Source organism: Dipodomys merriami, unplaced genomic scaffold (genome assembly GCF_024711535.1).
Source record: "Dipodomys merriami isolate MVZ:Mamm:240054 unplaced genomic scaffold, mDipMer1.0.p SCAF_9, whole genome shotgun sequence".
In the NCBI taxonomy this organism is placed as follows: Eukaryota; Metazoa; Chordata; class Mammalia; order Rodentia; family Heteromyidae; genus Dipodomys; species Dipodomys merriami.
The window spans coordinates 38,278,633-38,296,296 of NW_027206512.1; the positions used below are offsets into that span (position 1 = coordinate 38,278,633).

General features: G+C 37.1%; 1 protein-coding gene across 2 annotated transcripts in view; it reads left to right on the forward strand.

Moving 5' to 3' along the window:
• The window catches only part of Corin (corin, serine peptidase), a 195,747-nt gene that overhangs the window by 59,681 nt on the left and 118,402 nt on the right, over positions 1 to 17,664 (forward strand). For both annotated transcript variants that reach the window (XM_070012303.1, XM_070012304.1), the window contains exon 5: positions 10,205 to 10,386. In XM_070012303.1, the coding sequence (XP_069868404.1) occupies positions 10,205 to 10,386 (182 nt within the window). The remainder of the gene's footprint in view (positions 1 to 10,204; positions 10,387 to 17,664) is intronic.

Genomic DNA, 17,664 nt, shown 5'->3' on the forward strand with positions numbered 1-17,664 from the left:
TCTGAATATTGGCTTGAGGGCTTTATATTTTTGTTTGAATATTAACTAGTTTGTGCTTAGTTAAAAAGATACTGCATCAATTCTATTTGAAAATCTTAGACTGAGAAAGGGGGAGAATTTGATTTTAATATTGGGATCGTTTGTGGAGACAAGTGGAGAGAAGGAAAGAGAATGAAAAAGGCTGAAAGATATTGAAATACATGTGTTTATGTATAGTCACGAGTAGAATTAAAAATAAATAATAAAGTGAAGGAATATACATTATCATTATATCAAGAAAAATAAAATTATCCTGAACCAAGGACCACATCTCCTGTGATCTTTCTGAGCTAGGTGTATATATACATATATATATATATATATATATATATATATATATATATATATATATATGAATGTATAATGTGTATATGTATATATCTCTTTAAATGTATATCATTTCAATCTGTGTAGATTCTACATATAAGACAAAGCATATCATATTTGCTCTTCTCAATCTGGCTTCCTTTGATTAACATAATGATCTCCAATTTCATTCATTTTCCTGAAAATCACATAATTTCCTTCTTTAGAGCTGAATGATACTCCATTGTATATTGTTTCCCTGTTTATTAGCATATATTATGGATGCAAATGGGCTTAATTATGCTACTTTCTCTCATGTGTCCAGTGTAACCTGATCAAATCCATTTCCTCTATCATTGTCCTTCATAATTTGCTCATTAAACCCATTTTAACAAGTAAAAAAAAGAAAATCTTAGACTTAAGGTTTATGTAAAGAGCAGAAACAAAACTTAATAAACTCTTTAGGGAATAATGAGCAGGGTAGCAAGTGAGAATGTTTGTTCATGTGAGCAATAGTCCGGGAAAGTGAGATGTGCAGTCCTGAGGGTACATCACGCCCATCCACAGAGGTTTCTGAGCCTTGGTGTGGAAGAGGAGCCACACTGCTTCTGTTTCTTCTACCACAGGCAAAGCAGACTTGCTAATTGCAAATCATTGAAGAGTTGCATAAGTACAAAATGGTCTGAGGACATAATGTACATGAGTTATCACTGGAGGTATTTAGCCCAGCAGTTGAGAATTTATGGGAGATGTTGAGTAAGGAATCTTGCATCTTTGTGGTGCAGGGTTGGTTTCCCACTTTATGGACCACAGCAGGTCCATACACAGTAGCCCGTCATACTGAAGAATAAGGAGATCTGAACTCCATGAAACAAGGTAAATGAAATTACATGTGTTATATGCTTTTTCAGGGTCACTTATGTGTTCACTTGGAGAGTCATAATCAGAGGATATACTTGGAAGTTTTGTGAGGGATCATGTTGACATCTGATGGATTGTATCCAGTAACCACACATGGGAAAATGTATTAATTATACAAAATCAGCATATGCCTATTTTGTGACATTTTTCTAAAGAAAATAATGCTCATATTATAACTTGTTATGAAAGATTTTAACTATGTCTCTAAAACCTTATTGGGTGATAGTAATATGAAAAATATTAGATTCAATTTTTTTTCATAACTTATACTTGCAAACATTTATAAGTCAGTACTGAGGGGAAATAGATGAGCTTTGTTGCTATGACCAAGTAACTATGCTGAAAGTTGTTTGGTGGTTACCTCTTCAAGTGTACCAGCTAACCCAGAAGCAGTAGCCTTCTAGTTTAGCCAGCACCTGCCACCTGGCTGTCCAATCATATTACAGTTCTGTTTTCAACACCAGGCAGTGCTGGGGAACGAGTCTGCCTCTTGGCATTAAACCTAAAATATCAAATGATACGTGAAGTTACATGTCATGAGCCAAAGTGGCTGAAAGTGTAGACAGTCCACAATCAGGTAAGTCAGATTGCTTTCATTATACAAAGATATAAAACTGGGATAATTAGGCCACGATGGATGAGATCTTTCTGCAAAAGCTTTTTCATGTTATGGACAATCTAGAGCACATGTTACCTCACCAAGTGCTGTGGGGTCATTTGTTTACTTTTCTCCCCAGTAATTTATGGTATTATGTGGATGTGACTAGAATTTAGAAATAGCATTTGATTCGATTCATTTGAAGATCCATACTCATTGCAACATTTCATGGTCTGCCAAAATCAAAACAGCTGCTAAAGTAACGTAACAATCGCAAGCTCCCTTTGTGATTTGTTAATCTCCTATCCCAAGGGTCCTGTAAGTATGCCAAATACTAATGAGAATCAGCATCGTGTTGGTTAGAAGGGTGTGGGATTTTATACTCTCTTTTAGGAACTGTTGTGTGGTTTTTTCTATTACTCATACCCATCTTAGTTCAATCTGTGTTTATCTGTTGGTAATTTCCTTGTGTTGCTCTGTTTTAAGAGTGACACCCTACCATTAGTGTGTTAGATAGTTCATCTACCAAGGATTTTTAGTCTATGAGCAATTTTATTGACCCTTTCTTTTTACATGGGAATATTTTTAAAAAAACTGAATGGTATGTAGAATTTGCTGACCAGACGGAGAGAGGATTTCAAGGGTATGAGCAGTGGGAACTCTTTCACAATACACAAAATTAAGTGGTGGTGGTTCTTTTTTGTTTTTATAACAATTTAATTGTTATTATAAAAGTGCTGTCTAGAGGGTCACAGTCACATAAGTCAGGTAAAGAGTCCATTTTTAAATTTTTTTTGGGTCCGGTCGTGGGGCCTCAACTCTGGGCCTGGGCACTGTCCCTCAGCTCTTCAGCTCAAGGCTAGCGCTCTACCACTTGAGCCACAGCACCACTTCCGGCTTTTTTCTTTTTGCTTATGTGGTGCTGAGGAATCGAACCCAGGGCCTTGAGCATGCAAGGCAAGCGCTCTACCACTGAGCCACCTTCCCAGCCCAAGAGTCCATTTTCTTGGACAATGTCACCCCTCCCCTTGCCTTCTCTGCATTCAGTTGCCCTTTGTCCTTCCATTTCGGGTTCTCCCCTTACACTCCCAAAGACATATACATGAGCAAACAGAACAAAAGGAAAAGAAAACAAAAACAGCAAAAAAGAAAAAACCCTCTTGCTTTCATTTTCTAGGTTCATTTTGATAAATATTATAATTCCATATGATCAGTTGCACATAGGCATCGCACCTTTCTGTTCCTCTCCTAATAGTATCCTTTTTTGGTCTCTTGGTGATGGTTCTTTCCCCAACTTTGCTACTGACAGCCTTCATCCAAGAAGGGGCTAGGCTTCCTCTGTTCATGGTTTAGTTTATTGGAGATATATTTATGGAGAGCAGATTATACAGACTAAAGATTCAGTTGCAAAAAAAATACACAGAATGCTTGGCTTCTGTGGAAATGATATTAGAAAGGTGAGAGATAAACAATAACAAAAAAGAAGACATTCCCTAGATGATAAATAAATAATGTCATATAGCAATAAGTGCATTGGATCAAACAAAACAGAGAAAGCAGAGTTCTGGAAGTGTAGGAGTAGAGTTAAGAGGTTTAATTTTAAGTGGTGTCATTTGGGAAAACTACACTGGGACAGTTACATTTGATCCCTGAGGATATGGGAGTCCAGAAGATGAGGAAGAGATGGATATCCCTTGTGTGCTGTGGTAACTGGCCAAACTGGGCAAGAGTTCATGATCCACCTGCAGGACGACATTGTTCCCAAGGATGTGAGTATGGGGAAAGGCATGAAGGAGGACTGAGGGGGAATTACTAGGGACACGTAGAGCCCTGGATCTCCCTCTCAGCTCCTGACATCAGTTTCTTTGGGAAAGACGTTGAAGAAAATATTATTTAATTTGTTACAGTATCAAAACACCCATTTCTAGGGTACCAGAAGCCTCTTCTGAGTCTAGAAATATGGAAATGAATAAAAGATGGTACTACTTTCAAGTTTCTGAATGTAGTTAGGGACCAAGTAGGACAATAACTCAGTGATTTCACAATGCGATCAGTTTACAAGATGTGGAAGTAACACAGAGAAAGATACAGTCTTTCTAATATGGTGCCAGAAGACCACTAACAAGGAGATAACAGGTAAAAACTCTGCCATAAGGATAAGGTGGAGAAAAAGGCATTTCTGGAAAAGTACTACCTTAGATCTACCATACATGAGAGGAGCCATACTAGTTTAGTTTATTAGAACCTTAAATGAGTGGGGGAGGAAAGAACAAATGGATTTAAAACATATTCACAAAGTAAGGTTGGCAACATCTAATGATTAATGAGTAGGGAGGTTGAGGGTAAGGAAAAGGATTTTGGACTTGATAGGAAGAAAGTTATGTATATCAAAGAAAGAGTGATGGTTGGCTTAATATAATTTTTTTACTGTGGTTCAAGAAATCCATGCAGTAATTTTCCTTTGAGTGGAAATTAAAACCAGCTTTCTTTCTATAGGAGATGACATGATTTATACGTTCTTCTAAATTGGCTCCATGAAATGAACACAGAGAATAAACAACAGCTTTCATTCGTAGCATTTGCTGACTTCTGGGCTGTAAACACTCCTACCAGATTTCAAGCTAATAATAGTTGGCCTATCTACTCACATGCCACTGCATTTCATCCCTCAATAAGTATTTGTTGAGCCCTCTTTGGGTGTGAGATATGCAGTGGTTGACTGGTGTGTTCTCATTTTCTTTTCCACATCTACTTTCAACCCTCCTCTTTAGTTCAATAATGGCTACTTTTGTTTTAGCTCTGTATGTCTCAGCTGATGGAAGACATGAGCAGAGACCACTGTGCAGGGGGAAAGACAGGTTGGCTAAAGATTCCTTGGGGTTTCCTCTGCCAAGTTACATGGGTTGGCTGGATCCCACTGTGAGAGACCATGGCTCCTGTCAGCCTTCCCTGCATGATTGTCTCCAAGCTTCAGAAACTGTTCCAGTCCCTTTCCCAAACATATGAGGCCAACAGCTCCATACCTCGGCTTCCTGTTGGCCTTGGTATTGATATTATGAAGCTATCCCTTCGTAGGTGACTTTTTTGTTAAACTCTGCAATGGTCTACCTTTACTGAGTCAGCTCTTCTCTGTTGGAACCGTGCTAGCATCAATAAAGAAAAGCATAGTCATAGCACTGTGTGTTAGCATTTCTTGCAAATATGAGCCCGAAATGCCCTCTCTCTGGTATTATTTCTCCTTTGTTGTGAGATAATGGCAATTGTAAGCATGATCTTGAACAATTTTCTGGTTGTATATTTAACAGAGGTGGAGAACAAGAAGCATCATTCCTGCCTTTCTCATACCCTTACCTAAGTCTAAACTTTTACAAGATCTCTTTCAGTTACCAGAATGTGCTGACACAGGAAGATGACATCATTTCATGGAGAACAAACCATCTTTTTTTTTTCTCTCTTTTCCAGCAATGGTGATGAATTGACATTCCCATGTCACTTGTGGGTTCACACTCCTGTGTTGTATGTGAAAAGGAGCTGTTTAGATGAGACATTTTGGAGCAAGTATTTGGTTCTGAGATCTTTTTAGATTTAGGTTTCCTCATAATAGAAAAGAAGGAGAGGAATATAGATGGACAGATTTCCACCACTAATACTCTCCTCACTGCCAAGTAAGGGCCACAGATCTGGGAGGTGTCAAACCGACTTTGTGGGCTTGTTCACCAAACAATACAACTGTTGGACTGAGGGCCATTCCCAAGTAATGTCACATGGGCTTTCCTCATAAGCTACTTACTTCATCAAAGCCAGATAGAGGTCAAACTCCTTGCCTCCTATTGATGGAAGCAAGTCACTAAGCTGGCCCATATTCATGAAAAAGGGCTCATACTGTTCATGGATGCTGGGAGGCAAAGGTATGTGGCTACCACCTTAAGAAAGTCCTTAACACAAAAATCGCCTCTCTTTTTTTCAGAGACAGAGTTTTTAACTCCAAGCTTTCCTAACATAAAGGTTAATTTATTTATCAAAAGTAAAAGTTGACAACTAAATACAAGACAGGATCCTGAACAGAGATTAGAGCAAAATTTGAAGCTGGTCCTTAGTTTAGTATTATGCTCATGTTAATTTCCTAGTTCTCTATTATAATTATATAAGGGATTACTTTGGGGAATTCTGGATGAAAGATATGTGAAAATTGTTTTGTACTATTACCATAACTTCTTGGTAAATATGAAGGTAGTTTAAATTAATAATTAGAAAAATGTGATTCTTAATCAAAAAATCTCCTGGCCATGTAAATTTAATTTGTGGTTGCAGATTATTCAAAAAAAATTTTATGTCTTTTTAGAACTAGATTGAAGGTGCATCTTAATTTTTTGGAGAAAAATTCTCTAACAAATTTAGGAAAAATGCTATATAATTTATTTTAGTATATCTTTGTTAGTGAAAACATCTTTAGACCATCATCATATAGTAGCATTATTTGTATACTTGCAATATTTCCACAAATGATATAGTACTAACAGAAGAGCTTTCTGCTTTAACTAGAGTTGAAATATGCCAGGGATTTATTTTTTCCACACCAGTGTCCTTCACACATCAATTTAGAAGAATCATTATTTCTAAAATAGTAATTCTGATAGCTGAAGTGGCTCCTCCCCCACGGTGACCGCTGTTTTTCAGTTGTCAGTGTACTTGTTGCTTGGATATAGGCGCTTATATTCCAAAATAGTGTGGCCTATCTCACCACACTGCTCCTTGTGATGAAAGCAGAATATTTCATCCCTCAAGAGGCAGTTGAATTTCACACGAAGCAAGAAAAAATAGCTTCTCATTTTGCTTACTACTTGAAAGGACTGCTGTCTATTAATGGTTTATATCACTATTTTACATGTCTATCAAATTAAGGCTTATGAGTTGTGGCTGGTTCCATCTCTTAAGAGAGCTATTTGGAAATACTCTAGATATTTTTCTTAGAATCTATTTTTAGAATGGAGGGCCTAATGGTATTTTAATGTCTCTATGTATTCCCAGGACAAATCTTGAGGGAAAAAAAGTCTGTTACTTCTTGATATCTATCAAAGTTGGTAGGATTATGAGTGTCCCTCTGAGAAATAATGCATTCAAGAATGAACTTTGATTTACAGACTGATCATAGCAAAGGACCATGACAAATGGTGCAAACTCCAGCTCTTCTCAACGCCTCACTTTTCACATGATAAAACTAAATCTTGTCATGGGTAAACTGTTGGCCCAGGATCTGACACTGGAGGAGTGATCATGTGAAAGTTGTTGGGTGGTTGACTTAGAAAAGTGACCATTGCAAGAGTCAATGACGATGAGTCAGTTTCTGGGTTAAAGACTTAACTAGAATGAAAGGGGTGATGTTGATCGAGATATCATTGTACTGATAAACAGACATGTTGAATTGAAGTCCCTTTGTATAACTAGAGATAGTAAATGAATACTTCACTTTAGAAGACAAAAAACAGTGTTCTGGCAATCTGTATGAAACCTCCTTGTCATTGCCATGAGAGATTGTATAGAAAAAAAATACAGAAGAATCAGAAAATAGAGCCTCAGAAGTGAGGATAGGCCCAGAATTCACTTTGGGGTTGCTTCTCCTTCTTCAAGAGTAGTCCGCATTGTAGCTACCATTCCCACTTTAAAATATCACAGTCAGTGAAGTGGTACCCAACATTTCATTGATTCCTTTGTCCCAGCAAGCAGTCTCTTTTAATGCAGCAAACCTCTCCTAAAGGTTTTAGTGTCCATCTATTATTACACATTTCTATTCTGTCCATCCTCTCTCTCACTTTTTTTCTCTCTCTCTTAATTTGAAGGCCCAGTAAGACTTACTAAAATTAGGAGTACATATTTGATTGTAGAAATGGAAATATGTATTTTGTGCACTTTGATACAGCTGGTTTTCTGGGTGGACTGATGGAGTTGTAGTGTCAGAATAATATCCAGACATTGAGACCCAGTGTCAGGGATAGGGCAGAGAGACACCAAAGACAAGTTTGGCTTGTTTTATAGCTTTACTGCGGGTTGTCTTAGGATTAGAGTATAAGAGAGTAGCGCACCTTTACCCATTTTTGTGTGTGTGCTACTTAGCCTCTTTGACAAATACTACGTAAGTTGTGGGTTAACTGTCAGGCTTTTGTAGAATGAAGGGCAATTCAAATCACCTGGTATATGATTGAAGAATAAGAAAGGATGTATCAAGATTAGCTTGAAACTAATCTTAGTGGGACATCTATTCATGAAGTAAGAACTTAACAATAATGCAGTAGGGAATTGAATGGGTTCTTGGGTACATCTGCATGAATTCTGAGCCTGGATCTGCTACTCATTACTGCAATGAGCTTAAACAAGACTGATTTTTACCATAGTTCCATTTGTTATTTGTGTATTAGGGATAATAGTGGCAAAAAAATCCCCCAATCATATAGGTTCTTGTTAGATACAAATAATACACATAACACACAAGTCTCTACCAAAGTATAAGCAATTGTGTAGAAATCTGTACTTATGTACTATAATTTTATTTGATAAAATATAGCCTAATTTTTGTGGCATAAGATTGAGAAAAGGAAATATTTAAGAACAATGCTATTTAAATAATATCTCTTCTATGTATATCTAATATATTTTCTAAGTGGCAATCAGCTATCTTTTTATACCAAGATATCTGCCTGGACCAACTCATATGTACCATGGTACATATTCATTGTCAGATTTAGTCACATTAATTTATGTAATTATATGACTATAGGATTCTAAAAGTTATTCTATTTTAATGTGACTTTCTGAAAGTGAAAACCAGAATGTATTTGTTATCAGAATGTAATTGTTCTGTACCCTTTTTCTACGTGTGTGTGTGTGTGTGTGTGTGTGTGTGTGTGTGTGTGTGTGTGTGTGTGTATGTATGTAAAGATTCTCCTCTAGACTCTTCTAGAGAACCTGTCAGTTCTGTTTTATCTTTCTGGATGGTATATCTTTTTTATTTCTATATCTGCAGCATAGTATTCTGTAGGCTCTATGAGCTTGTTTGATCAAGGGGTTTGTAAAGCTCAATTACTAGGTCCTTATCTGAGAAAAAGTGAGTGAGAGAGTAGATGGAGCATGGTGTCTGTTTCCATGTTTACCATTACGAAGGTAAAAGTAGGAGCTATGTGACCTTGAGTTCATCCCAGAGTCTTTTTGGCTTCGAGTACAGGCTAGAATCAACCTGGGCCTATGCTTGTAAATGAGTTTTTTGTTTTTGTTTTTGTTTTGTTTTGTTTTTGTCATGGGGCCTCTGGGCGCTGTCCTTCAGTTCTTCAGCTCAAGGCTAGCGCCCTACCACTTGAGCCACAGCACCACTTCTAACTTTTTCTGCTTATTTAGTGCTGAGGAGTCGAACCCAGGGCCTCATGCATGCAGGGTAAGTAATTTATGAGGTGTTATTTAAGGCTTCTTACAGGTTTACTATTGTATGATTTCATGATATCTTACCCAGCTTACATTTGGGAAATGTATGCTTTGATGGATATGTATATTTTCTCTCCCAGTTTCCTTAAAATCCACCTAAATACCTTTGGTAGATAACCAGCAAGGGTAAAAGATGCAAATTGTGTCTGTGAGGTAGAAGAAGCCACCTGGATCTGGATGGAAACAATTTGATGGCCTTGGCATTGTTAGCATCCAAATTTCTATGCACAAAGCTGTGGGTCACCTGGAGTGTTTGATTGCATGCTAGGCAAGATCCAGAGCCATCATTGATCTTAATATTCACACACATTGTTGATTTCTTCTACTGTGCACAAGACAAAACAGAAACCTGAAAGATAAATAACTGTACAAGTTCTTCTAAATTGTTACTTGTCTGTACAATGCTTCTTTTGCGGAGAGGTTAGGAGCAACCATCTCTCTTTCTACTTGGCAGAGATATTTTGAATTTCTGAAAGAAGAGAGAATGTAAAAATTGAGATTAGCCAACTGTATGAGCTCTGTCATCTGGATGCCTTTGCAATCTGGAGGCCTTCCTTTCCTCCTTTTCCCCTTCTGTTGGCAAAATAGAATTAGTTTGGGTGAACCAGTATATTTAAGGAATTTAAGAAAATTAAGAAATAATCATTTGGAATAAAGCTTTCTGCATTATGGAAGTAGCTTATTTCCTCCAAAATCCACATAATAAGATGCTGAGATTGTTTGCCTATGGCTGAATACAGATATCTAATTTTTTGTCTATGGGAAATACAAGGTAAGATACTATAGCACTGGCAGAGAACTTTAGTACCACTGTCATTTGAGAAGTTGTTTTATAAACATATTAATTTTCACCTTTTCCTTTTCTTCTAGGCATGGGCTTCTGCCCTGTCGATCTTTCTGTGAGGCTGCCAAAGAAGGCTGTGAATCCGTGCTTGGGATGGTGAACTCCTCCTGGCCCAGTTTGCTCAAATGTTCCCAGTTCAGAAACCTCACTGAAAGCAGCAATGGCAGCAGGGTTTGCTTCTCTCCACAGCAGGACAATGGAAAGCAAAGTAGGTGTCTGTGTTTTGCCTCATTTCATAGTTTCTTATCAAAAATAGCATTCATATACACACATATTTGCACGCACACAGCAAATGTACAGTCCAGCTTTAACAAAGCACCAAAGCACAAATGAAGAGACAGGATATTAACAACTTATGAAATGTCCTAAGCCTCCTCCTAGTCATATCTCACTCTCCCCCAAGAAATCTCTGTACTGATTTTTAACACATTAGCTACCTTTGCCTATTTCTGAACTTCATACAAATGGAATCATAATCTATGACCATTTTATATCTGGGTTCGTTTGTGTAACATCGTGTTTGAGAAATTCATCCTGTTTCTGTTTTGTGATTCATTCATCTCATTGTGATTTAGTATTCTAAGATTTGATTATTCCACACTTTCTATATGTGGCCTGCTGTTATAGTGAGTTGTTTCCATTTTCTACATTATGAATAAGGATGACATTAATACTTTTGGACAGATCTTAGGCTGACCACAGTTACATATTTGTATAGCAAAGTAGTTTTCTAAAATAGTTGTACTAATTTTTACTTTTAACAGTGATGTGTGAAAGGTGTGATTGTTTCAAATACTATCCAAACTTTGGTATTGCCAATCATCTTAGCAATTCTGATGGGAGTAATGTGAAATCTCTTTGTGGTTTTATGCTTTCCTGAGGAAATCTGACCCCATTTAAAAATCTGACTATCCCTTTATATGTCTGTACAGACATTTTGCCCAGTTTTGGTGACTTTTTTCTGATCAACGTCTACCTTTGCTTGCATTCTGGATATGTTTTGTTATGGCTTTGATCTTAAGTGTCTTCCAAAAGGCCAGTTGCCAGTGGCTCTGTCTGTAATCCTACCTACTCCAAAAGCTGAGATATGAGGATCACAATTCGAAGCCAGCCTGGACAGGAAAGTTTGTGAGACTCTTATCTTCCTTCACTTAACCATCAGAAAGCTGGATGTGGTATAGTTGAAGTTGTAGAACACCAGCCTTGATTTCAAAAGCTAAGGAACAGTTAGTTCCCAGGCCCTAGGTTCAAGCCCCATTTGTGATATTGATAAAGAGTTAATCTGTGGCAATAGAATGAAAACAATAACCAAAAGACCTGGAATGGCTACATTAGGTCCAATAGATTTTAAACAAAATACTGCTGTTAGAGAAGGAAGATATTCTTAATCATAAAATACCAATTCATGGTTTTGGGATGTAGCTCAGTGGTTGTGAAGTCCCTGTGTTCAATCCTTGGCACCAAGTCAAAGTCAATTCATAAAGAAATGTATTTTTTTTTAAAACAACAGATCCTATAAACATAAAATTGGAGAAAAAACTGAAATGGAAAATAGAAAACTCAACAATTGTACTCCACTTTCAATAATGAATAGACTAGATGGATAAGGGACTCGTCAGCACTACATGTCAATTTTTTCTAACAGATATCTGTAGAATATTTCATCCAACAATAACAGAATCTATGTAAAAATGCACATATGTAACAGTTTTGTTTCAATTTTTGTTGAAAATTTGAATATAAAGAATGTTTGTGTTTTTTGGGGGGGTCCGGTTGTGGGGCCTGAACTCTGGGCCTGGGCACTGTCCCTCAGCTCTTCAGCTCAAGGCTAGCGCTCTACCACTTGAGCCACAGAACCACTTCTGGCTTTTTTCTTTTTGCTCATGTGGTGCTGAGGAATCAAACCCAGAGCCTCATGCATGCAAGGCAAGCACTCTACTGCTGAGCCACCTTCCAAGCCCCTAAAGAATGTTTTTATAGATAATATCTAGTTGAATTATATGTTTTATACATTTGACAAAGAATATTGTAACTTTTTAATTCATTTATACTTATTTTATAAGAATTTACATGTGCCACTTTGCTACTTTTAAAAAAAAAACCTAATCCTTCATCTTCTATTATTATCTTCTTTTGTGCTAATAGATTCTAATTAACCATTTCAATTTCTTATTTTTTATTTAATCATTCTTATTGTTTTCCCTGGGATTTACAACTAATGTCTTAGTTATAATGACCTATTTCAGATGGATACATATAGCACTACATATAACACTACATATAACACTCTCCAAACTTTGTTTCTATGTAACTTGTGTATTAATTTTTGCCCCTTCCTACTTTTTGTGATTACATTATGTCTTTATACATTAAAAACCAACATAGTATTAGACATTGAATTCTTGGTAGTTGCCTATTACATTGGCTAAGATAATGAAATATAGACAGGCAAAGTTAGATTTATTTTGTTTTTTACATTATTTGTTATTAATTATTTAATCAATTGTTACTTTTAGATTTCCTCTCCTGGTAGTTTTTATTTTTTCATATGGATTCATATACTTATTTACAGTCTTTTCATTTCATCCCAAAGGACTTTTTCAGTATTCCAGATTTTTTAAAGCGTAAGATGATTCTGCTAGTGAGAAATGATCTAAGATATTATTTTTATTTTTATTTTTGCCAATTGTGGGGCCTGAACTGGATGCTGTCCCTCAGCTCTTCAGCTCAAGGCTAGCACTCTACCACTTGAGCCACAGCACCACTTCTGACTTTTTCTGCTTGTGTGGTGCTAAGGAATTGAACCCAGGGCCTCATGCATGCAAGGCAAGCACTCTACCACTGAGCCATCTTCCCAGCCCGATCTAAGGTTTTATGCATCGTTTGTCCTTCATTTTTGAAAGGACTGCATTGAGGGCTGTCAGGCTTCTTCTCATCACTTTGACTATGTCATCCATCCTTTTGTGAAGCTCATAAATTCTGATAAGAAGTCAGTGGCTAATTATGTTGAGGCTCTGATTTTGCTTGATGAGTTGCTTGTCTCCTGGTATTTTCCAGATTCCTTCTGTTTTAACTGTGTGTGTGTGTGTGTGTGTGTGTGTGAGAGAGAGAGAGAGAGAGAGAGAGAGAGAGAGAGAGAGAGAGAGAGAGAGAGAGAGAGAGAGAGAGAGAGCAAGAGATGCAGAGAGAGATTTTTACTGTATAGCTAGGGTTATAACACTTCTGGACCAGCTTTCCAACTACTGGGATTGCCTGCATTTGTCACCAGCTCTTGCTTTTGTTATATTGATTTTTTTTTTGTTCTATTTCAAATTAATGGTTTTGACCAAGTTCAAGAAAGTTTTGGCTATTATGTCTTCTAATATTCTTTCTGACCAGTTCTTCCTTTCATCTGTTTCTGGAATTCCTGTTATGTGAATGTTAATACATCTTTTAAGGACTTTTTTCCTCATTCTTTTTTCTTCTCAGTCTGTAAAGTAGCTCATCTAAATTTACTTAGTTTCCTTTACTTCTCTGATTCTCCTACCTGCTCAAATCTGCTGTGAACCTTTCTAGTAAATTTTCTATCTTAGAGATTTCCATTTTTACTTCAAGAACCTCTTTCTTTTCCCCCTTAAATCTACATATACCTGTTTATTTATTCATGTTTCCTTTGAGTGCCCTCCAAATGGGTTTGTTTAGTTCCCCGAGTGTGTTTAAAATAATGAATTTAAAATCTTTGTCTACTGGGACCACAATATGCGTTTCTTCAGGAACAGTTTCTGTTGTCTCTAGATATCTAAATAATATAATGTATACATCTGGGAACTGGATTTTCCCTCTCTGGGATTTGCCATTGTTACCAGTTCTTATTTTTTCTAGTGTTGCTAGTTTTTGTTTAGTGAATTTCCTGAATTAATTTTGTTGTATGTTCTTTGTCGTGTTCAACTAATGAAGTATTTACCCAGACAGTCAGGTAATGATTGGACAGAAAATTCTTTTAAATGGTTTGAACCAGTATATGTCAAGAGATCACTCCTGATGATACCGGGACACATTTTCAATGGCACAGCAAGCACTTTACTCTTCTGTGTTATCCTTAATTCCTGCATGTCAGGGCCTAGCCAAAGAAAAGACATCATAGCCTTCACAAATCGCAGAGTTTTGCACATTCACATAGACATCTATATTTCTAGAAATATAATAGAAATATTTTTAACTCAAATTCATTTTAGAGATTTCATTTTCTTTTCTACATTTTCTTCAGCTTTTTTTTAACCACGAATGGTATCCCTATCTCTGACTGTTGTGATGTTGAACAGTTCTCACTATTTTTTTAAACACCTTAGAGAAAAAGCTGATGAAAGGAGAGGAAAATTGGACAAATTCAGATGTGGCATCTACCTTTGGTGATTATAATATTAATTTGTATCCATCACATGCAATGGTAGTGACAACCGGAGTGCTTTTGTAACCAGCCGTCTTTTCTCCAGGAACAGTTTGCAGTGTCTATATATATATTAGAAAGGCAAGAGTTATTGCTACTAACATCTCATTAGTAGAGGCCAGGAGACTGTGAAACACCTTCAATGTACAATAATACAATCATGGGGTTCAAAAGTGTTAACGTTGCTGCTTTTAAGAAACCCTGACCTAGTCATGCGCTGGTTGCTCACGCCTGTAATCCTAGCTACTCAGGAGGCTGAGATCTGAAGATTGCGGTTCAAAACCAGCCCGGGCAGCAAAATCCATGAGACTCTTATCTCTAGTAAACCACCAGAAAACCAGAAGCAGCACTGTGGCTTAAGTGGTAGAGCGCTCACCTTGAGCTGAAACACTGAGGGACAGTGCCCAAGCCCAGAGTTCAAGCCCCATGACCAACAACAAAAAAGAAAGAAAGAAACAAACAAACAAACAAATAAAGAAGCAAAGAAAGAAGCAAAGAAAGAGACAAAGAAAAAAGAAAATAAAGAAACCCTGACCTAGCCCTTAATGCTTTATAAAGTTCTTTCCCCATATTGTCATCATGATCATCATAGTGATCATCATGGTCGTATGCTTCTTTGAAGGAGTGCCAAGCCTAGTGGGTTACAAACATATGTAAGAAAAGCAGAGGAACAGACATGACTTCATGTAAATATATTTCTATATAGCAGTGACAAAGACAGAAGTTAACTGTCAATAGAGTAGTATAATCAATGACATAGAGTGATGATGAATATTTTATTAGGGGAAGGGTCTCTCTTAGCAAAGAGGAAGAAAGCAAGTGTTCCAGTGTATCCAACAGGCCCTGTGAAGTTGTGTTGGTGTTAGTTTCCTATTTAGCGTGAGAAATGAATGACGACTTTAAAAGTTGCCTTCTCCTTGCTTAGCCTTCTCCTGGCTTGTGAAATAATTTGCCCCAAGAAAATAGTAATTCCCCCCAACCCTTTTCTATTGTGTACCCCATTCGCCTTTCAAAGTGCTTTCACAGCTGTTAGTTCCTTTTGCTTCCAGATTAACTCTCTGTGGTATTATCATCTTCATTTTATAAATTAGAAAATTGAGGTTTGGGGAGGTCACACCAAGGTTATTCTAAATCCAGCTTCCCCAGGCTCTCTCCTCCACCCAATAGTCCACCATCCCGAGATTCAATTATGATTCCTTGAATGCTGCCTTCTGTTGCAGATCTCTTTCTCACAAGAGCTCTCAAATATCTTTCCAGACTGAATAGAGCCAAAACCCACAACTTGTAACAGCTGCTTTTCCCAACCCATAGTTCTGTGAATTCAATTCATCTTCTCTTAGCTGCCTTTTGAATCAGTCATAATTCCTAAGATATTTTGTCCGCATATAGAAGGATACGCATAGTTGTCTTTTCCTTTTTATCGTATGGTGCCACTAGGTCCTGTAAAGCAAATAAAGTACAGAAGTGATAATACTGTGGGAACTGTTATTCAGAGGTTTAAAAATAAACATTTGTGTGTGTTTCCATAGTTGAGTTGTGAGAACTCAGAGGCTAAAGGTCAAGGCCCATCAATCATTCTGAGCTTTCTGACTAATCCTTTACTTTACCTTGGTTGTCATCATATACAGAAAGTCCTTTTTAAATGGTATTTTGGAGTCTAAAGAGATTCCTCTGCCAGGAAAGACCTTCAGTCATTTAGTTTTTCATTTTCCTTGTATCTTATTTGCTTAGTCTAACTGTTGTTGCTGATAGCAACCATTGTAGTGGATTAGCCACAAAATTGTGGCTTTGGAATCTTGATAAAACACATGCTCTGAATGGCTCCTATTGAATTGCAGGTTCATTTGGGAGGGAGAATGGAATGCTATGTCTTCCAGGTACTTAGAATCAATATTTTGCCAACAGTTATAGATAGTACCATGGAAGCAATAAAACCAGTTATGCATCTTTCATTACAATGTCTAGCCTTAAATAAAAGCGAGTTTTCTTTGGGCCTCAAGTTTTCCTCCATTTGTGATTTCAAGTGATTTGTAATTTTAAGGTAAAAAAATGTTTTTACCCTCCACATATCTTTGCTGCCTGTAGGATCTGATCAGTTATATTCAATCCTTGATGATCTAAATTCATAGTTGTGGGAATGAGCAAGTTTCTTAAGCCCTTTAAACCTCTATTTCTTCTACTTTACAATAAGAATAACAACCCTTAAGTAGTGGAGCTGTTTTATTGGCTGTGAGAAAATATATGAGAGGATTCTGGAAACCATAATATACTATGCAAAGGTAAGTGCTTCAGCAGACATTTACTAAGTATTTTCTGGACATCAGGTAATTTACCAAGAAGTGGAAAAAAACTAGTGACATAGATATTTCTAAAAAGTTCATAGGCAGGGAAGAGATAGATATTTAAGTACAATCAGACCTTGGGATGAGGAGCTGAGCTCAAATAGCAAATTTGGGAGAGGCCTGGGCAGTGTTAAGATTTCTGGGTGTTAATTCAGAGGTCATTCAAGGAAGAGAAAGGGGACAATGAAGAGTCAGTTAGTTAGTGAGCAATGGGTGTGACTCCGTTGTAGAACACTTTCCTAGCATGCAGGAGGCCCTAGGTCTGATCCCCAGCACTAATAGCCAATAGAAAGTAATGGGAGGGGGGAGAGTAAATTATTAAACCAGTTACCATAGTGGGCAACTACACTTAATGCCATGGCAAAAATCTGGGAGATGCTATATAACATGTGGCTCATGCTTACAGGGGTGAGTGAATGTTGAAACGTTTTTGGTGTTATCCATAAGCACATCTTAAAAGAGATGTGGGATCAGGAAGGAGGGTGTATAAAATGTCTTGCAGTGAAAAGCTTTTGTTCCTTCATTTCTCCATCATCTATAACACTCTGCCTTTGAATTTTATACATCATTCTGTTTTGATTTGCTTCCTAGCATTCTGGCTATATACTACTTTTATTTTCCTTTATGGATTCCTTAATTGTTGGTAACCCAAAAGATTCTATTTTCAATCTTGCTTTCTCAACTTTAATTTTTTTCTCTTGGAAATTTCAGACTTGCT